General features: G+C 40.3%; 1 protein-coding gene across 1 annotated transcript in view; it reads right to left on the bottom strand.

The window, feature by feature from the left end:
* LOC306780247 (neurobeachin-like) overlaps positions 1-23,066 on the bottom strand; it is a gene marked incomplete at its 5' end in the record, with an annotated part of 185,287 nt that overhangs the window by 59,663 nt on the left and 102,558 nt on the right. Inside the window, 5 exon segments of the mRNA XM_079272545.1 lie at positions 2,831-2,965; positions 2,968-2,976; positions 10,453-10,577; positions 19,996-20,162; positions 22,276-22,384. Coding sequence (XP_079128671.1) covers positions 2,831-2,965; positions 2,968-2,976; positions 10,453-10,577; positions 19,996-20,162; positions 22,276-22,384 — 545 coding nt within the window.

Genomic DNA, 23,066 nt, shown 5'->3' with positions numbered 1-23,066 from the left:
ATCTCTCATTAAGGCTGTTCATGCCTGAGATTAGATACACGCCAAACACAGACAGTGCATCCTGCTATAGACACAACCCAAATCTTACAGTGTGAGGGAGCTCCCCTATTGGTAAAAACATGAGCTCAACTTCGATTTAACATTATATATATATATATATATATATATATATATATATATATATATATATATATATATATATATATATATATATATATATATATATATATATATATATATATATATATATCTTCTAAAATCCAAGCACTTACAGTCAATGTCCATCTGTAAGATTTGGTTCACAATTTGAAACAAGCTCACACATCACAAATGTATCACAAATATTCCGTCACAGCATTTCTGTTTAGTACGAGGTCACATGGTTCTTGGGGATGATACATTCTGCTTGGATTTTAGCCCTTGCCTTCCTCTTTCAATTGGGCATGGAGTGTTAGGCTGCCTGCTGGCCCTGCATGGGACAAAGAGGAGGGGTTAGCCTCCCCCTCTGAGATTCATCTGTCAGATCTTAGGGGATTTCACCGCTCAGCAGTGCCCTGGTTCAGCCTGAGCCTCATTTACTCAGCCATGATAACTACCGGTAGGTAATGTATACAGGGCTACGTGTCTGAGTCTTTCCATCACAAGTTGTACCTGGAATGAATGAATTACATACATGCATTTATATCTGTTACCGTTAACATGTTTCAGCTGCAGCCCGGATCCTCCTGGATTAGGAGAGACATTTTGGTAACAGTAAAAAATGTTGTGCAAACAAACCTGTGACACTTCAGTTAAAACACAGTTGACCGCATCAAGCTGCTCTGTAGACTGAATAATTTAACTTGCAGAACCTCGTCACAAAATCCATAACATTAAATTCTTATTGCAATTCCATTACCAGAACAAGAACCTCATTTCAATTTCAACGGCCATTTTTGTTTCTTCACAATCTAGCGAGTAAAATCTCAACATTACACTTCATTGCAAAAACATTTGTTTTAATATACAACGCATCAGCCTTAGAGCTAAACATGTACTATACAGTCTTGGAGCAGTGAATGTCCATTTACATTGTGTGAAGTAGCCAATAATCCAAAATAAAACCACATCAGTGACAACAGCTGTCAACAACAATGTCCCAGACTTCTCACCATGAGGAGAAACCTTGACTTCTTTACTGCTCATTATCAGTCACTGGAAAGTTATTATTGGAATTGGCAATGGCTGCCAGGGATGAATATTACTTTATATTCAACAAAAGGTCTGCATCATTAGGCATGTTAAAACACCAATTATTAGCATGAGATGTTCAGGGAAGATTGGGCTTCATTGAGGAGTGGGGGGGCAGTACTCCTGATCTACACTCAGTGCTCAAGTGAAATCTGGATAGCTTATAAAAAGTAATGGCAGTTACTTGAAAAGCATGACGGTTGGCTTGATAGTGTGATGCCAGAAAATTACAGGAACTTTGTGCAACCCTGGCCTTGGCAGGAAGCTGCACAAATGGAGTGAATTGTGTCAGACTAATTATTAGAGCTGGGTTAAAATAAATCAAAAATGTAATCTTCTATTTATCTTTCCTCAACTGTTAACGGCAAATGATTCCCTTAATGATTGTGAACTGTATGAGGGTTTGTTTGACTGCAGGATACTTGAGTTGTTGTCTGCTCTCCCTTAACATCTCACATCAACATGGAAAATACACAAAGTAGTTTTCTTGGCTAACTCCTTCTAGGAGTTCCTTGGTTCAGTTAAAATATAAAACATTTTATTCATTTCAATGAGAAAAGAGTATTGCTTTATTTTCAGATTGTGAATGGAATGGGATTGTATTTACTGCAAAATGTATGTATTTGAAGAATGTGTTGATTGGTTATGTTGCAATACCTGTTTGATTGTGTGAGTAATATTAATACACAGGGTTTTGAATCACAGTAATGAAATACAGCATCTGATTGTATGAGATTTTCTCTCAGCAGCTATTAATAATTAATAATGTTTAATCAGCGGATGACTGATTACAATAAGTGACACTTCACTATGGCCTTATTAAAGTGTAGTGATCGATATACACAGAAGCCTCAGGGCAGCAGAATTTCCATTGGTTAACAATGCTCTTTGTATTTAATTAAGTATAATAAACTTAACACAATTACTCAATTTATATGAATAGATTTTGAACGGTGTCACCCAACCTCTGAAGATACAGATACGGTCAGATGACGGGTTAAATAAGGCCACTGTAAAGTTAAGCATTAGCAAGCAGTGGTTCACATCAACTTTAATTACTGATTGCTCGAGGAATCCTATAAATATGACTCCTAAATGTGACACATCTGGATTGATCATCTTTCCGGTGTTAGTTTAACTTTAGAACACTTGCCTCTGGAGTTAAACACTCGAGGAAGGAACCGTGCTGACAAGATCCAAAACAAAACAGAGAAGGACATTATGTCGCTGTCAAAGCAAAGCAACGCTGTCCAGATTAGAACACAGAGACAAAGTCTTTGACTCTAGAACTACATTGATAGTGAACTAGTGAACTGCAGGAAGCAACCTGTGAACTCAAACCTCAAATACATTCGATAAATAGATTCTGAATACTAAATAGTAGCCAAATATCTCAAAGTGTCCCCCTTTCAGTTGTACTGTACACTATAATGGTTAAAAGCCACACTGATCCAAACCCTTAAGTTGATTCACTGATATTAATGATGTACACTTTAACTACGCCAGCAATTAGGAAGACGACAGATAGAAGAAAGCCCCGATGCTACAGCTGAGGTGATGTAGTCTTGGGGTTAATGGAGGTGCTGGTGTGCTGACTTACCACCCAGGTTGTCCATCTCCTTCTCCTGCAGCAGGCTGACAACATCTTCGTCTCCCTCCAGCATCAGCTCTATCTCGGGGTTCTGGCTCGTCACAGTTTGGCTGCGGAAGATTTTCTTGGATTTGACGACCTCGCGTCCTCTGTGCCTGTGTCAAAAGAATTGCGGGGAAGAGAAAGCGCTAAATATTGCACTCTGACCTTTCGAGCTCAGATCGGTATACGCTTAAATGGAAACAAATACCTGGCTATGGTCTGTTCGTTGGCAAAGTCCCATCACCTATTTCCTATTCTGCAACTTATTATTGCAGTTTCATTGGATGCATTTCTGTCCGGCATTACTGTACTATCATGTAAGTATGAAATGCTTCAACTGTTGTACTCATTGACTGAGCAATAGCCTGCTTCCAATGTAAGGCAAGCAATACAATTTACAATATACAGTACATTTCAGTCTAACATATTTCGTAAGAGAAAATGCAACAGCATTAGAAAAATAAATAAGCAACAGCATTCATCCAACACACACACACACACACACACACACACACACACACACACACACACACACACACACACACACACACACACACACACACACACACACACACACACACACACACACACACACACACACACACACACACACACACACACACACACATAAGTGTTTTCAGACTACATTTGAAGAAATAGGAAAAAATAACCACAGTATGAGCTTAACAGGTTTATTCTAATGAAGTTTTTGATTATCCACAAGTTCAAACACGAGAGTCTTCTTTTATGGGTTATTAAAATACACAACATATGGTCAAATATATAAAAAGATATAAACCATGGAGAACCTCTGTATGAAATGCATATGTGCAGGATGAAGCTGAGATGACATGCTCACTAATGTACTTGCCATAGCATATGAAGGAATGTCAGGGTACACGTTCGTTCGCTGAATACATTTTGCGTGGTTGAACATCAGAGGTGTTTCAGCTTTTATTTTTAGACAAGGTCAACAATGAAACACTATCTGTATCTTGAAAGACCAACAGCTCAGTCGGGGGATACATCTCAAGCTCGTAGTCGATTAGAGATATCATTTGCCGCTTTTGGAGACTTGACAAGAGTGAGACTGAACAGACAGCACAATTAGGAGGCTGCTTACACCAGGACTTCATCATATATGGCTAGAGTGGAGCAAGCTCATTGAAAAAGATGTGTTCATACATCCTGCAAAACAAAGAGGTCTCGCAATACATTCATCAGCTTAAATCTGCCCATCTCAAACATGTGCCTGCCACACGGCTGCTCACAACGTTTATGTGAATTTGTCTTTCTGAAGTCCAATGCAGGAAATAACCGGAGGAAAAACTTGCGTGCAGGAAAGGAACAAATGGGAGGTGGCTGACACCAGTCTGACATGTTTCATTTCAGCACAGTTCTTAATTCGCCTCTCCCTCCCCTGAGGAACATGTACCTTGTCTTGAAGAGGTCACATTTGACTGTTGTCAACACTGCTACTGAGAAAAAAAGTCTGCTTCCTGCTCTGTCTCATATCTGGAGCGCTTTCATCAGACGGAGGGAAGAAGTCTGTGCGTTTCGTAAAACAAATTCTGTGTAATGTTAAAGGCAAAAAGCCAGCCAGCGGTCAGAGATCAAAGCAGAAAGACTGAAACTTAAAACTGTAATTCTGTAAACCATCATCACGCTGCGAGTAAATGAGGAAAGTTCAGCAGACAGGCTGATGTTCTGATTGGCAAATCTTTGCGGGGTTGACTTGACCAAATAAACTCTGCTGATTTCTACACGCAAATGACCAATGTCAACCGTTGTGGGGGAGGGGACCATCTTTACCCACAATGCAATTTTGTTCTCACAGACAAAGTAATATGGTTGTAAATAACAAGAAATGAAGAGCTATGACATGAAGGAGAAAATGTGCTGACATGAAAAGAGATTTTCTCATGACTGATAGCCCGTTGACTCGGAGACACGCTTGTATTAAAAGTGTGCCTTTGAGAAGGGTCGCCATTTATCACTATTAAAGGACTTGTTGTGCAGCGGGATTGCAAACATTTTCCCGTGTCTACCGTTGACCACTAAATGGCATAACAAAGAGAACGGCCCTTTGAGTGTCTGATATAACTCGTATGAATTGTCTAAAGTGAAAAAGAACAAGGGACAAGTGCAGGCTGGGGTAGATATTCAGTATATATATACATATCATCATCAAATACTGACCGATTTACACATTCTCTTTTCAGTTGATTTTATGATGTGAGAAGTTGAAATTCTTCTACATTGAAAAAAAAAAGAATCACAGAAGTTTAATTTCATGTCTAGCCCTTCAGGAACAGTGCCAGGAGGAGCCACCGATCACCAGTCTCACGGGGCCTCTTGTTCAATCACTGAGTTAAAACTGCCTCAGAGTGCACTAATTACACTCAGTAAAGTGCATTTCAGAGCTTTCATGACCCCATTGGAGGCTGATGAAGACCTGCCAGCTGTGACCAATGGAGGACGCCCCTGAGCACTCGTCACTGGAGTTCAACAAGGATCCATGGTCCTCAGTTCGCTCCAGGGTGTCTACCGCTTGTTTGTTGTGGCACAATTTTTCACACACGTCCAAGACATTGACGTCAAAAACACCTAAAAAATGCTGTTGGGTGACATTTTTGACTTCTTTTAGAATGTAATCTTCATGACAAATCACAAAAAAATGACCTGATGGTCTTTTACAAGCAACAAATATATTTTTTCAGATTTTGAGTTTCATCACGGAGTCACAGAGAACTTATTGGTGCTTATTAGTGTTTCTGTTACTGTAAGTAACCTCCTTCATAGATTTACAATTAAAATTATTGTATTTAAAAAATATATTTCATTAAACTTTATAATCTCAGATACAGTCTCTCACTTTGGAAATATGTCAGTGTTCAGTAGTTTTACTATTGAGTATGGAACAGATAAGAGTTGAAAGGCCTTTAAAAGACTGTTGAATCAACCACAATGCTGTTGCCAAGTGTCCATGTGTCACGTACTGCAGCACTGGCACCGGCCTTTCATTTTCATAGCCTCAGTAGAGCCGGCGAGCATGAGTTTTTCTGCTGTAAGTCTCATATGTATTATACACCCAGCCTCAACCACTTCATTGGCAGTCCTTAAAAAAAGAAATCTGCAACAGAATGTTTCACTTAAGATTCAACAAACGCGTACAGGTAGACGAAAAAGCAGAGTTCCACGACCATAAATAAAACACCGAAAGGTTTTCTTAAAGCGCTATGATCTGAATGATGCTGGAAAAGGAAGCGAGCAAATCACTGAATGTTTGTCGAATGATATGACAAGCAACATTTTGGACACAGCTGAAGACACCCAGCTATCTCGACCTCTTTCTAAACAAAGACTTGGAAAAAGAGCTTAAACTCTGGACTTCTGCAGGAACTATTCTGTGTTCCGTCTCATTCTGTCAGATCTCTGTAGATAACATGCATTAGCACAATCCCCGGCTCCATAGCTGATTTATCATACGACCTTATAATGAACATCGGTGTTTTGTGTTATCATTCCCGCATCATAACATGAGCTCTATAGAATGTTTTAAGCATATCTCCTCTGTTTCTCAGACTATCTGTTTTAGATCCTGCCCTCCTACGCACCCTCTCCACGGGCTCCACATTCCACATGGAGAGGAAAAAGTCCAGTCCATGGGATTGCTGGTAGGGTGATGCAATTCCGCCCTCTGTCTCTTCACTTTTATTTACTCTGCACTGAAAGATGAAATGGGGGGGGGGGGGGGGGGGGGGGTTGGGGGTGACACCTTCATACTTCCTGTGATGCAAGCCACCCGTTGTTGCGGAGAATGTGTTTTGAGACTGTAAAAGTAAACATTATAACTTTGATGTAGAGTGAGTTTATACAGTGCATACACTTCCTCTTGGAGCTGATCTTTATTGAATATCCTGGGATGTGCAGTGCGTGTGCTGCCAGAGTTTACAAACAACCTCATCTTCTCCCCATCAAAACATTAACAGCAGTGTCCAGTAATCCCCACATCTGGACCGGAGCGTTAGGTTCATACAGACTGTACCGAAAGGCTGCATTCAAATGTCCGTATTTGCACGTTTGTAAATGTCTGGGTGTCATTTGTCACAGATGAATATATTTGATAATAAAGTAGGAGAAGGTTAATATCACATCAGGGGACTGGTGCCTCTAAAGAGCTGTAAAGATCTCTGCCCAGGGCAATCCGCTCTGAGAGAGGCCGCTCACCTGAAATGAGACAGCAAGGACACCGGGAGGTAAAACACCCCGTTAAACATTTGGATCAATATTAACGTGACTTCCATTTCATGCTTGCCCAATTCCAATCACCTAACAATATACTCTGATACTGGGCCGAGGCTGGCTGTTAACAGGGCAGGTTATTACAGGCACAAGGGCAGAGACAGAATGTGCTGGCTAAGCTGTCAATGCTGCTAATAGACAACGAGGCAGAGTTTAAGGCAGAGTTTAACCTCCCATCACACGCTCTCACGCACAAGGACACGCAAATTGCACAAAAGTTTTTTTTTTTTAAATACACTGGTTTTGCCAATATATCAAATTGATTTAAAAAAAACGTTTCACTTTAACATTTGACCTCTCAAATCATTTTTACGAAGAACTTTTTTTTTATTGGCATAAACAAATTCAATGAACGCAGTGAACTTTTACAAAAAAGGTTTCAAAATGTGGGATTCAAAAAGTTTTAATTGGCAAGTGGTCAATATAATTGGTCAAATAATCTCTCTTGGAAATCCACACAATGAATACATGAAGCCAGTTTCTACAGTGGCAAAGAATCTTTTATTTTGTAACGTTATTCTGTAAAAAACACAAAAGATTGTGAGACTCTTGCAATACACTGCTGCCAAAAATGACACAGGCCACTCACTCACTGAAATGTTCTTTGTGAAAAAAAAGAAAACTTTCCTGCTGACTTTCATTTCCCTCAAGCGAGCTTGTAAGACTGACGCTTACCGTGAACACAACAGTTTAAGTCTGCCCTCTTCAAACTCAAGATGGTGGCTGAGCGTATATTGCCATATCCTGCTGTCAAACCAGAAACTGTGTATTTAATTTGGACAACCTACTGGTTCTCCAATAGTCCCAGGTTTTAAAGCTTTAATAATGACTCTCAGGGGCCAACTCAAACAACCTCTTTGTTTTTCTACTCTGGTGAATGCAGCCGGCAACCCACTAAAAAGTTCAATAGAATCCCTGTCAAATCCAGGAGACAAAGTCGGGATGTTATGACTAATGGATATCCAACCTCTGACATTCTGCACCAGGGTCCTATCTTGAATGTCATGCTAATTAAAAATTAATATTCATTAAAAAAACAAACTGTCATAGTACATTTAAAATAAAACCTGCCAACGGCATCTACTGAAGCTCTAAAAAAGAACAAAAGATCCTTCTCACTTAAACTCATAACAAAACCTCCGCTGTGCAACCACATCAAAGCCTGCTGGAAAAAGCCTGAAACTGCAGCTCACCTCTCAACGAGAGCAAGAGGGCCGTCCCTTTCACTTGACAAGTTCATACATTATTCTGCTCATTAAAACTACTGCATGTCGGCAGGACTTCAACAAGTCTTCAGTCAACTACACGGAGGGATTGATGTCAAACAACAGAGACAAAACTGACAGCTCAAAAGCAGAGTCTAGTGATCTGATGGACTAATATGATATGCATTTGTAGCATTGTCTTGAGGACATCTGTCACATAGGTGACAGAAATAAAACACATGTATACTAATCTGAGCACAGTGTAGGTCAAAAGGAGGGTAGCATCACATCCTCATACCTCAGAAGCTCCACCAGGAATAGTGTGTTTGCATTAGGGCTGGGTAATACTTTGATGTTATGTCAATATCTTAATTTGAGACTAGATATCGTTTGGAAAACGGATTTCTGCATAAAGTCTTTTTCTAGTTTTAAAGGATGCATTACAGTATAGTGACGTCATTTTACTTACCAGACTGTTCGAGCTGTTTAACAATCTCATTGTGTAAATATTGTGGCCAATGGTCGACCCTGCATTATTGTTGCAATATCGATGTTGAGGTATTTGGTGAAAAATATTGTGATATTTCATTTCTCCATATTGCGATTTTTTTTGGGGCTGTCGCCTGCTGCAGAGCACCATTCTGGTGGCATTGAGCCAGGGAGGAGGAGCCAACTTTTTATGTTGTATTCAATCGCAATCGACAAATCCGACTCATTCTGCCTCAAAGTTACAAAAGACTAATAACATAAAATACAACAAGAATAAATAAATAAGCAGCTACAAAAACAGTAGATATCCACAACCGATTACAGAAATGGCTGAAAGGTATAAGCTGAAGCCAGAGTATATTATGCATCGCCGTATTTACTTAACCCTTAGTTATTAGCGAGGTGAGGTGCAGCATACTGAACATATGGACCAAAAGCTAGGGTGGATCATGCTGCAGAAAGAGGTGAATAGGAGAGTTTTCTATTGATGTTTTGATACGTTTTTACAGCTGTGCTGCTTTTTACAGGTGGGCAATGTTGATGCAAAGCAATTTCTTTGCAAACAACACCGTCTTAATAACCTGTAATATTTCTAAGTGAGTTAAAAGTGCTTAAGTTGTAACATTTGTTACCTCGAGTCCCTCAGCAGTATCAACATGTCACCAAAAGCCAATGAATTAGTTCATGGCTAAAAATAATGGAACCAGCACAAAATCTAAAGCAGACGGTGCAATTATTTGCATGCCTGTCTCTATATGGACCACCTGCAGCTGAAGCAGCAGCTGGCATGTGTTTATCCACAGTGCTGCCACAAGCTTCATACAGCAGTCATAGCAGAGCGAGCAAAGCAGCAAGATGACATCCTGAACCCAACCAATGGTCAGCTTCAGCAGCTAAACACTGAAACATCCAGCGGTCAGTGTTAACCTTGTGATCATTGTGCATGTGTTGCTGTAAGTCTACAGTCATTTTCTAAGGTTACCCTGACCATAATGCATTGCACGTTTTCTATTTTCTATAAAGTAAACGAGATGCTTACTCCATTCATTTCGGAATCAATACATTCGCCCATGTGCCGTTAATACATTTGCTCTGCTATATAATTACAGATGGGAGAGACGGTTCTTTCATAGTACGAAGCTGCTTTCCTCTAAAAAGGTCAGTGTTGCATGACATAAGGCAACACTTAGATGGTGGGGCAAAACTGAAAAAAATGTTTGTGTCAATACAAAAACAGTTTCGGGCAAAGAGAAGAAACAATAAAAGGGAGAGATCTCATTTGTTCTTGAGTATGTGTTGTGGTGGAAATAAAAAAAGTGCAATAAAATGTACGTGTCATGTTCAATTCACAGGACTCATAAATATGTCACCTATAAAAATAACTCCTAACTTCCACTAAACAACATGCTAAACTATATGGACAAGCTTGGGCTAACTTTAATGATTTGTCTGTTATGCTTTCAGGCAATGTTGATATTTTACATTTAATATGGGGCGATGATATTCTTGAAGGTTAAAAGCTCCCGAATTCTGATGGCTTTAAAATAAATACTCAATCAATGCTAATTCTAATCAAAAAAACAAACTCACCATACTCCAGCAGTGACTTGCATGTGACATCTAAGTGGGTGGATCCAAATGGGTTTCTGACAAATCTCCGCCTCCGCCGCAGGTCATCTTCCCAGTAGTCGAGTCGCCAGAAGTCGTGCAGCTGGCTATGAGAGAGACAAGAAGACAGGCAGGTTAGATGGAGCACACACGCCTCACTGATGGTCTGATTACAGCAGCCACTTCCTTATCAGGGGGAACACATCTTGAGGAGGAAAATAAGGCCACAGACAGCAGGTTTATTAGGACTAGTGGCATGCTCTGCAGAGGTCCAGTAATGTAACCGCTGCGAAAGTCTATAGCATTAGAACAGCAGGGAGCAGCAGCAGCCGCAGCACACATAAATCACAGGCACTTCCATTAACAAATACAGCATCAAATTACAAGTATAAATGGCACAGCTTGCCTCCTTTTTTACAATGTTTTTTAACAAGTCTTGTAAATCAAAGGTAGGAACCTCTACGCAGACAGCGTGGGGTTTAATGATCGGGGTCTTGGGGCGGTTGAGGCATGAGCCTATAAAACAAGCCCCCTCCCTGCATATGTGGAGCCATGATTAAAATAATGTGCTGAAATATTCATTGAAATGATTCCCAGAGCCCTGGAGCAACCCGACTGAAAATTGCATTTTTATTCATTATTAATAACAGCGAATTAGGGTCGTAAAAAAAAGAGAGAAAAAGAAGAAAACAGTTCCAGCATGTGGTAACCATCTTTGTAAATGATTATTCCAACATTAGCGAGGACCTGGGATAATTTTATTGCTTGCAGCTAATGCAAACCATTAAGCACGTGGCCTAGCATTAGGTTACTAAGTGCTGCTTGTTCCAACTGTGCACTAGCAGGAATTATTTGAAAGCCTCTATGTTTCCTTTCAAGGGAAATGCAGCAAAATAAAAAGTCTTGCTTTAATTTCCCCTCGACAGTGAGGCGTAATACGTGAACAATAGTGATGATTCGAATAATTGCTGTGCAGTTGACAATACGGTAAAATGTGATTACAATCAGCCTGGCTTGAGGTTCATTTTCATGTAATTTTCAGCCAAATTTGAAGGAATATGACATCATTCAATTTCATTTTGCTGCACTTCAACAGCCACGGTATGTGAGGATATGACAGCACATTCCAATACCCACACAGTACACAAAGTACATGTTATAGTAGAACAAAAGTATTTTATCTGTCATCTAAAATGCTGCGTTTGTCTCTGTATTATAAAAAGTAGAATGCTAAAAGCAGCCACCCAAAGCTCCATATAGAACCTTGGATCTGGTACGTTAAGAAGATATTTTTCAGTGCGTGCAGGACAGCCGTCTATTGCATTGTATGGTTTCCACATCCTTCCCTGCCACAGCATTGAAGCAGTCTACACAGATTAAAGTGTTACAGGGGATCACATCACAAAATACTGCCTCCTTGCTCCATGAATGTAATATCTACAAAATGTCAGAAATCAAAATGTCAGGAGACTTAGCTGGGCTCTGACAGCAACAAGAGCTCAGTCTCAGTTAAATATCAATCACAATTGAGTCCATGTGCGCACTTTGTATGCACAAAGTATCATGAGTCGCCGTATGCAAAGCGAGACTCAACGCCTTGAGCTTGTCCCCTGTCAATCTCCCTCAAAGCTTAACTGAGTAAAAGAGAGATGTCAGTGGGTTGAAAGGAGAAACCCACGTAAATGATATTGTAAATGCGAGATTACACAGTGTGAGAAATGTAAATCCACTCCAGGCAACTGGGCGATTACTCTTGAAGATTATGTCCCCTAATTCTTGCAAATAGACAGCAGATGCCAGTGGGGGATACATCCACCACTTTGAAGATTTCCTTCTAACAGTATTAACTGCATTTGATGCATTTTATTTGGTCTGCTGAAGGACGCTCATTTGAGTTCAACTTTGGTCTAAGCCATCCATTTGTCTTTAACAGCAATCAAATGCACAACATAACAAACCCTTTAGTTACAATGACTGATTCATGAGTTGGATGCCAACATTTTTGATGAGTCTTCCCCTTGATCTGTCCTGTGCAGATGGTTTCAGTTTGAATGTGGTATTCTGCTATTTAAATAGGACCTGTGATGTTCTAGACTATGTGGTAAGTGCTTGACCGGATTTGGACTGTGCCAAAGTGCTGTGCTGAAGGAACCTCCTCTCTGAGGGTGGTCCAAAAAGTGCTCAGGAGGATTGCACCCCTGATGGAGATCTATAGCTGGGAGCTACTGAGCTGTCACACAAGGGATTTCTGAGGTGGCACCGAGCCACCAAACAGCACACTGTCTTAAAAGCATGATGGGAAATAAGGAATAAGTTCAACTTTTTTGTCAAAACCAGTGTCATCCTCACTCATATGGGATTCAACTAGTGGTGTAACGGACCTTGGTTGATCCGTGATCCCCGCAGGGATTGGCACGCACGTGAACTGCGGATTAATCACACAGTTCAACGTTAACTATCAGTGTGAAATCAGTAAAATATGCGATCACGACCTCATTTATGCTTTTCTAGTCACCAATCTCTGATAATGTTACATGGTAAACAACTAATCTGTGTTTAAGGACACAAGTTACATTATGACGCGTTCAGGCTTTGTTCAGTGAAAATGAGTATTTGGCGAAGGTAAATTATTACATTATCATGTGTTCACGTGTAATCTCGTAAAATGTAGTTTTGGTAATTCATTTGAATAAACAGTTGTTTGAAGGAAATGTAAAAAAATGAAACATAGATATTAGAGATGAATTGTGTTGACACTAGCTCTAAGAAGCTTATAATACATCATTAAAACTACTGATGACAAGATTTATTTTAATCTATAAAAACACAATATTTTATTTCCTAATCATTTGAATTGTGTGTTTTGATGGAAAAAACCCATTATAAATGACTGTAACAAAGTAAAAACTAAATATTCAGAGTTTTTGTTGGTTTACACTTCAGACTTCAGAGCGGTTGGAATTATTTTTGGGAAGGTGGCAAAAGAAAACAGTCTAGAGCCTTGTAGACCAGCTGCTATAATAATAATAATAATAATAATAATAATAACAATAACAACAACAACAATGAAACAATATGGGTCATCAATGATCGGCAATTAGTATCAGTGGCAAAAGAAAAACATGATCAGGGATTTTCTTTTGTGCTGATCTGTGATCCATGACTTGTATGAACCGTTGCACCACTAGACTCAACCATATAATAAAATGGCACACATTCCCACAACTGCACAACGGTCATTTCGGAATCATTAATAGAAAGCTAGTCGTCTATTGTCTGTGAAACAACAACAAATTGTTCATACAATAGCATTCTTTATTAAGCGAGGTCGGCTCGGGACCTCCTTATTTTCCTCATGAAATTTGTCTTGCTTCATGACAACCATAAAGAATGGCTGTGAACTGGCCTCCTAGAAACTGCCAAAATGTATTAGTCCCGTCACCCATCAATCACCCAAATGGATTTCAAACCGCATTTTAAAAGCTAATTTTCCAGCACTGATAACGTACAGGAAACAGGAGCACCATTATTTATGGATGCTTTCAGACTTGCTAAGTGCAGTAGGATAAATGTGTATGAGGACTATCGTCTATTCTCTTTGCTTTCAAATCGGTATTTAAAGCACACCTCTCCTCAAGGAGCCAGTGTTGAGATTTTTGAGTTGCCAGATCTAACACCCCAGTCTACAGGGAATGTGTTTTGTTTGTAAGAGGAAAGGGAAAGCTGACAGGCATATTTCAAAATAAGATGGGGAGGAAAATAAAAGGATTGATAACAGTTTTATAGGAAACTATGACATCATTCTAGAAGAGAGAGATACTTTTGACAGCTGACAAGAGCTCATATTAGATTAGAGGGTGATATATGCTTTGTGCTGCTGGTACAACAGGGCAGCAGAGACCCTTTTGTTTTCGAACAATAGTATTGGTGTTTGAGTAAAAAGGTAAGCCAGTGCAAGGAGAAAACAGTGCTGTTAAGAGGTTAAATGTTCCTGTTTTAGGCCTAACTTGTGTGTCAAATCACCAAAGGCTCAGGCCAGTGCTCACTAAGATTCATGCAATTGCATTGTAAAACAAAATCACATTCGATTACAGTTAAATCATTGAAATGAAAGCAATTACACAGATCTGTTGTCAAAAGCAATAACTACCTTCATCTTTTTCAAGTCACTTAAACCAGAATGGCTCAATGCAACATGTACAGGGTGGGATTGCAGACAGATGAGGATCTCATGGTTAAATATCTCATTTTTTATTCTATTTATCCTCAGAGGAGATTTGTGTGAGGCGGTCAAGAGGAAGGACAGGGACATGCTGATTCAATAAAACACCATTATATTCCTTTTAAAAGCTGCCATTGGTGACATGAATAGGGGGTAATTATAATAAATACCCGTAATCAGTGACAATTCTATTCAAAGGCGCAGTGACTGGTTTCTATCAGACACACACTGAACACACGTCAGTTTATAGTGCAACTCTGAGGACAAGTGGTCTTTTCTTTCATTTCCAGTTGTCCCAACCGGCTCCGACTATGAGTTACAAAGTACATGAGGAATTAGTTTGAGATGTAAGGGTGTAAAAGTTGCACCGAAAAATGGAACAAGACAAAAAAATGTGAATAAAACTTGACTATGAAATAAACAAAAGACATAGTTCATTGCTACCTACTTAACATTTACCTGCCCAAACAGAGAATTATTGAGGTAATTCTGGCACCGTATTGAGTACAAACATGTAAGAAACCAACTCTCATTTGACTAAATCACATTACTTAATGGGGCCGGTCCTTTGATGCCATCAAAATGACAACCAGATATGCGGGTCTGTGATGATACAGAAAACCATCAGGCAGCCAGCAGACACTCAAACCAAAGCGAGGAAATTCTAAAAACATTGTCTGTCAACAATTGCATTCTTTCTGGTAAGCCTTTTTACAGCCCATTCCTCAACATACTGCTGCTGGATAAAAAATAAATAAAAAAGGCACTGTGCATAAAAAACCATGCGACTGGAAACCATATGGTGATGTGCATTTCTCAGCCCACTGCTTTCAAAGTAACCTTAAAACTAAGACAAAAATACAGTGATTTCTTCTATAAAAACACATCAAGTTTGATCATGCCTCTGTCGAATGCCAAGCGTGAAGGGACTATATGGCCAGCATCATGATCAGATTACCGCAGAGGGTAAGAAGACTTTCATCTCTTACATTTCGGCATTTCCTATCATCACTACGCTCAACGCTGTTGCAGACGTGTGGATACCAAGCTAAGATTCAAATGCTTCTCGTTATTGGATAGGACTTTTCTTCTGTAGATTGAGAGATAAGAGCACAGACACAGGGAGGAATGGGTATTGGACAAAGACGAAAGGGAAACAACACAGCAGCAACGAGATTAACTCCAGGTCATCTGGTGTAATGAAGACAGACGTACGCGATCAGACGAAGGATGAGGAGCCCTACTGTACTGTTGGTGAACTCCCATGGATCGCCAGCTTTGTGGATCCCCATCTTTCATCGGAAATGGGGCACAGTCAAGACGATGCCCAGTTCAATTTCAACACCCGGTGAAATTGATGATTGTGTGAGTGGGCCTCTTTCCAGAGATAATTAGCACAGTGTGCAAGGTTAAGAGTACCCCACGGGACTAGAGCCTGCTGTAGGTCAAGAACAAATGCAAGCAGAGAGAATATCAGCTTGCAAGAACAAAGGAGCATCATGTGATAAGTAAGATCTAATTAAATGAAGAATGAAAACATTAGCACTCGCAAGCTGTTATAAAAGGGGCGTCGTTTTATTGACTCAAAAATGAAAGATGCTACGTAGAGGACTGGGTAAGATCAAAAATAGCTTTGGGGGAGTGGGCATAATAGAAACCTCTAAAGTCTGCATGCAATCACAGCAAAACATGGGCACTTGGCTTCTAGGATCACCTAATTCTACTATATTCTTACTATTATTATTAATTGATGACAAGAATCTATATATTTAAGAAAGCAAAGAAGAATATACATATTTTGCTACTCTGGATGTCAAAAGGAATAATCCTTTTGGATTATATAGATTTTATTATCAGAATCATTTTTGTTTTTTTATTATCAGGACCAACCAGAGACCTTGGCCTGTCTTTTCGACCCCAGAGGGGCCATCAGACCTCAAACCCTCTGAGGCTATAAAGGTGCCCCCCTCCTGTGCTAGAGGACTTCTATTAGAATTGATAACCCTTTCAGGCGAGACCAAATACTCTGTGCGCATCATGAGTAAAAAGGTTCATTCCATCACAAAGTTATTATCCACAGGCAGATTGTTACCATTCATCAAGTGAGAGAGATGAAACTCACTGTTAGTCAAGGGAAACGGCCGTTTCACTGCCTTGCCACAGATCAATATATGCCGGCATTTTCCTTTCTCTCCTCTGCTACAAAAAAGTAATGATACAGAAGAAATGTTGACAATCAATAGACTAGTCAGGTAAGGTTAAGGTCTGCTGTGGGGGCCAGCGGAGGCTCCTCCGTCACCTGTCACCGATGCTGCTGATGTGAACACGGACGCCCGCATTGGGAACAAAGGGAGGTTTGTCTCCATCAGCCCCTTTTACATTTCTGTTAAGGTGGTCGTGTCGAAGCAATTAGTAACCGAGGAGTGCTGGAGAATGAATGGTAGACAATGACAAAAGGAAGACTATTGCAGTTTAAGTTTCACTAGTACGTAGGTGTGCCTGGATATCTGTGTAAGGCCGCATCACCTGCACATAAGGCAAATGGTGCAAACATCGATGAAGAATACATTTAAAAACATTTGTGATGCAACATTAAAAGGATGCAAAACAAATGTACTTGGCACATACACCTGTATAATCTAAAAGTCTATTTAAATCGTTGAATGAGTTACATAGTTTTGACGTGTGTGAAACATTGAACAGTTGCTTCTTGATTTACTCTTCAGCAGTGTGAGAGACCTGCAGAATGAGAGCGACTTTATAGTATCATCACAGCGAGGCAGTCCTACGTCGCAAAAATGGTGGACGCTATTCTTCAATGAATTCATCAACCTCGCCTTGACATCTACTTTCACTTTAGACGAGCCTGAACTTTATAATCCACTGGCAGGGTTCAGAGGTCAACAGCAGAGGGGACCAGAGGGCATGAAAAATCACTCTCTCCCTGGAAAAAACTCTGACATCCAATTTTCAACTTGATTTATCAGTGTAAAGCTAAAATTGATAGTGTGTCATTACTGGGCAGGGAGCTGTCTTGGAGAGATGTATCAAAGCCTCCTCATTTTGATTTAGCGCAGCGGATCAATACAACCCTATACTGTTTCAATTTGAGGAGTATTGATTTTCCCATGCTGACTCTATACAGCAGGACATTCATCATCAAGCAAGCATATAGTATGATCTAACAGGACACCACAGGGTCTGATCTGCTTATTCTTCACTCAGATCGCATGACTGCAGAGCAGCTGTTTTCAAGCCCTGCACAGAATATTTCCCTTTTCGTCAGCTGTTGTCGTCGGTGCTGCGCCGCAGTTTCTTACGCCGTTTGCCACAAAGAACGGCTCAAAAATTGAGCTGCCTTCAGAGATACAGATAATGTGCAGATGTCCGTAATTCAGACAAAAGCAGATTGATCTTACGTTAAGTCAGATGGTTAAATCATATTCTAATGAGCACCGCTCAAAACACAGACTGGTAAACTATGAACATGTACGTTATACTAGTTTCTGTCCCCTGCATGCCTGAGAATAATTGTGTTTATAATACATTCCAGACAAAAAAAGAAATATCTTTTGGCATGTCTCCAGGCAGAGCTTAGGAGTAAAAGGCAAAGCAATTTCTGTGCATGATGGCGAAAACAAACATTGATAAGTCTGTCTCTCTCTCTCTCTCTCTCTCTCTCTCACAAACACACACACACACACACATACACAGACAGCCACCTCAGAATGCTTGAGGGCTTTATATCTTACAAGAGCAGCATAAATGGGAAAGTTAATGTAGCATTGAATAAGACTAAGCTGCTGAACTGCAACACTGCCTTGAGCTTGTGAGCATATTGCATCATTTTTCTTCACCAGCAGGTTACCATTAAATTTGAATTTGTTGGACGTTTTGCGGTATCATTTACAATGCACCCACGCTCAATAACCTTTTGTTTCAATGCAAATGCTTTGCCTCTGAGGGGCTCCATAAATATTTGAACATGAGCCCAGAATTCAATGCAATAGATGTTGTCACTGGTACTACTGCTAGGGTGCAGCCAGTGTTATACTGTAGCCTTCTAAGTCACGGCCAACATATATAAATATATATTTTTCTTTTTTTTCATTTGACAATGTCTATAAAAACGAAACACAATTGTGAGATAATTCTAAGAAATTTATCACAACACATTAATAGCATAGAAACGTAAAAACAGAGTGAACAATGCCAAAATACAAACATGGTGTGCCACAATGCATAATCTAATGAATCTATAAAAATAAGAAAACCGAATGTAACTGCTTATGACAGGAAGTCTTTGAACTTCACTGCAAGTCAAAAACAAACTATAGCTGTAAAAAATAATTACGCCAACTAGAATATTATATGGCATAAGATACAGTGTGAAATAAACCCAATTTCAGCAACCATGGTTGAACATCTGCATCGTATTTTCAAAGTGGAATAATAAAACCAAAGCTACCGTTTCAGCGAAGCGGCTACATTTGTTTTGGCAAATGAGCAGTGGTGGTGTGGGCCTTTCAAGGGCCTCGTCGTGCAGAATGCAGCTCACAGCATAATTAGGTATTCTAATTATTGTTTGGGTGAACATGTTGCTGTCTGACTGCAGATTTCTGCATCTGAATCCTGTGATTTAGACTGTCAACAGACAAGTCTGCAAGCAGCAACTGAAGCTCCCCCATATAGACTTTATGCCAATTGATGACATGCCGTTACATCTCTAACAACAGATAAATGTTAAAATCCTCAGCTCTTAGCTCAGTACAAAACAGTATGTTGCAACACGTCTGTTTGCCCATTATAACCAGGTCTTGATCCTGCCACTCCACTCTGTATCTGTGGGACCATGTGGATGCAGGTGAGAAGTGGGAGGCAGAGCAGGAGAGCCCGCGGTTATTTTAACAGGGCCCATGGGGAAGTCTGCAACTACCACCAGGTGCTGGGCTGTGTTACCAGGAGGGTCAATGAATGCCTGGACAACACTGCAGAAACACCCCAACCCCCTTCTTCCCCCCTCTGCTATCCCGGTCTGTCGGAAGACTGGCCAATCAGCTGTCCCCAGGGGATTAAGCCACTCCACACTGTAATTGCGTTTGCTGACCCGATCGCTGACCCTATCGGATCCTGGGAAAATGACATTAACTGGTGGTCCAATCCCATCACTGCAGAGTTTTGTGAAGAGGTAACTTCTGTCCTCTAGGTTGGACCTAAGGTGGAGCAGCTATGGTTCACGTTGAAGACTTAGTGGGGCCCACGTTGGTCTGAAGGTGAACTTGTATACAAGTGTGAGGGCTTACCTCTGGGCCAGAGTCCCCCAGGCACTGTGCTTGTTGGTGAGGATGTTGACGATTTTCTGCTTTAGCTGGTTGGCTGTCACATGGTCTCTGTGTTTAGCGGCACTGATCAGGTGGTCGCACATCTTCTCTTCTTCTTTTCTGTCAGCAGCATATTGGGCACAGTTGGACTAATTTGAGATTTAAAACAAAGGGGGTGGGGAAAGCAGAAAAACAGTGTGAACCTTGTTGTATATGTATGACTTTCAGTACAGTATCCACTGCCAAAAGTGATGTCTGACATTATACTAACAGCATTTGGGAATGTTTTACTTGAATAAAGCCAGAATAATAAATATCCTCTAATGGAGCATTTGTCACACTGAAGAATGTTATGGCTTCATTCAACACACTTGAGTGCATAAAGATATTAGTGGACAGCTGAGAGATATATTTCTGCTCCCTCGGAGGAGTGTAGTAAATCATGGCGAGCACATGAAGGCAGTCCATTCCCTAACTGCGGACAGATGAGGCTCCCTGCTAGGTAGCCGTGGATGGTGCTATTAGAGGAGAAAGGAAAATACTCTAATAGATCCACAAAGAATATAGTCTGTCAAGGTTAACAAATCCACACTGCCAATATCTCTGGGAATAGGTTATTGTCCTCTGGTATAGGAATGGTGTCAAACGCCTGCAGTCATTTTCTAGAACAAAACGTACCATAAGGACACATTGCCTCCTGTAAGTTGCAAACATAAAAAATAAGAATATTGAAGATACCATAGTCCAAATAATGTTTGATATCCAAATGTCCGCATGACAGGGTTAAATTAATCTATTTAAATATGAATTGGCCTCAATATGAAAAACGGCGATATTGGCTTTAAATCAATTTCCAGAAGTCAGTGCAACTCTCTAAGTGTTCCAGGTGGCTAAAAGTAATCTAGAGGAGCACATCTGACCTTATCTTTGCTGCTAAAACAAGATTGTCTCACTATGCCACCCTGGGGGAACCCTTCCTAATATTCTAAATCTAATTTGCTAACAGAAGCTGGAAGTTAATTGAATTTCCTGCTTCAAATTTGAATTCTGTCAGATATTATACTTCAACATATTCTTCATACGGCGGATAACTCAATCTCCGCTTGTCAACTCACATCACCACGTGATGCGGTGACAAATATCAAACGTTATTTATCACTTTAAAGCGTATGACGCTTTGCCCTGACACCAACTTAATTGTAAAAATGTCTTATCTGCGTCCTGGATCTTCAATCTTGGAGAGTGGGTAATAAAGTAACATCAGGCTTCGATGAAAAGTGTAGGCTGTCTGGCGTTGGCAGACAGAACAGATGGGGCTCGGTACACTTCCTCCTTCTACTGACATTGCATATCTAGCCGTCTCTTCCAGTTTATCTAGCAGGTCAAGGATCCTCAAGAACTGTATCAAGCAGCTGTTTGAGGATGGCTGCTTTTCCCAGATAAGAAACTCATCACTCCTCACATGTACCCGCTGCTAACAGAGGCGGTGTGTGTGTGTGTGTGTGTGTGTGTGTGTGTGTGTGTGTGCAGGTTTGTGTGATTGTATGTCTTCTAATATTCTACAATAACCAAACAAACTATTTGAATACAGCACAGCGTCTTTATATTTTGCTATCAATCTTTGTGGCATTTATTTGCGTCACGTGCTAATTTGCTGACCAGCTTACACTGAAAAATGAAAAGGGCCGTGTTTTTCTTTCTCTCATTTTCTATAAAGACTGAGATTAGGGGGAAATAAAAGCGAAATACTGATTACTGCAAGACAATTAATATTACAACATTGCTTAAATCTTGTTAGCTTTTCCTTTCATGTATGAAACATGAGTGGTTTGATGTGGGCAGCTAAATACAGACTCAGGAGGCTGTCATGTGAGTTGGTTGGCAAATCATATGAAAATCCTAAATTAATATGAATTGTATTTCCCTTTGCTACCAGCAATTTAATTATTTTATATCAATTGTAGGGGTCAGGAGATAATCCTCAGGACACTGAGGACACAATTACTGAGCATATACACCTGAAGGACAATTTTCTTTATCATTTAACATAACTTTTATTACTATTATTTGGAGTTGACAATACCGGTATATTCTATTTTCACAGAAGATAGTACAATTTGAATTTGGAGAACCGGTGATCAGCAATACTGCTATTCACTGTTGGCTGTACTCTCTTTTGTGCAATATTTTGTCAGTAGCTTGACTCTGTGCCCAACTTTACCATTTAAGTTCAGATGCGATAAAGGACGGCACAGTTTATACCTCAAACTCTGCGTGTTTGTGGACATCCTCTGCTCGCTGTCGGTTCAGGATGAACTCGGCCTCGTTGGCGACTCGAACTATGTGGTCCTTCATGGCATGGCACAGCAACCTTTGATGTTACAGGAAAACAGCGTACATTTATATACAAAATATCATTAATCAGGAAATGTCCAGTTCTTTATTAGATCAAATCTGTCGTAATGACACCTCTAGGGGAGGAGCAGGGTTAAGGCAAATATAGCGAGTCAGGATTGTGCAACATTCTGCTCGTTGAAAGAGCAGACTAGTAAACAGCATCATTTGTCTGTGTTATACTGCAAGGCTGCAGGTCAGTGACAGTTCCCTCTGTAGCATTAAGGAGGGAATGGAGTGTCATTAGAGCATTGAAGCCTGTCTGGCATACTCCTGATTGACTGAGCATCCCTTTCCCACTGACCAGAACATCAACCCAGTGCCTGTATTGCTGACGAGTCAGGCCGTGAACAACTTCTCACATGGCTGAGTCTGGAGGCTCCATGGTCTCCACCCACATTCACATTTAAATTCCACTATCCTTAATAATTGAGAACACCCTGGCTACTGTGTGCAGATTACATGCCATTTTACACACCATTAGGCTAGCTTTGTTTTAATTAAAGCAGCCCCTGTTCCTCTCCAGTGCTTGATACAGATTGTAATTTCCCTCCTGTCCCAAGGAGAGGCAGTAATCCCGAGGCTGCATTCATCAGCTGCTATTGCCTCTTTAATTGTTGACAAGCACTCATTAATCGACAGACGTTCACCGTTCAAAG

This window comes from Melanostigma gelatinosum, assembly GCF_949748355.1.
Source record: "Melanostigma gelatinosum genome assembly, chromosome: 7".
Lineage (NCBI taxonomy): Eukaryota > Metazoa > Chordata > Actinopteri > Perciformes > Zoarcidae > Melanostigma > Melanostigma gelatinosum.
Note: the sequence above shows the minus strand (reverse complement) of the source record. Positions and strands in the feature narration are given on the sequence as shown.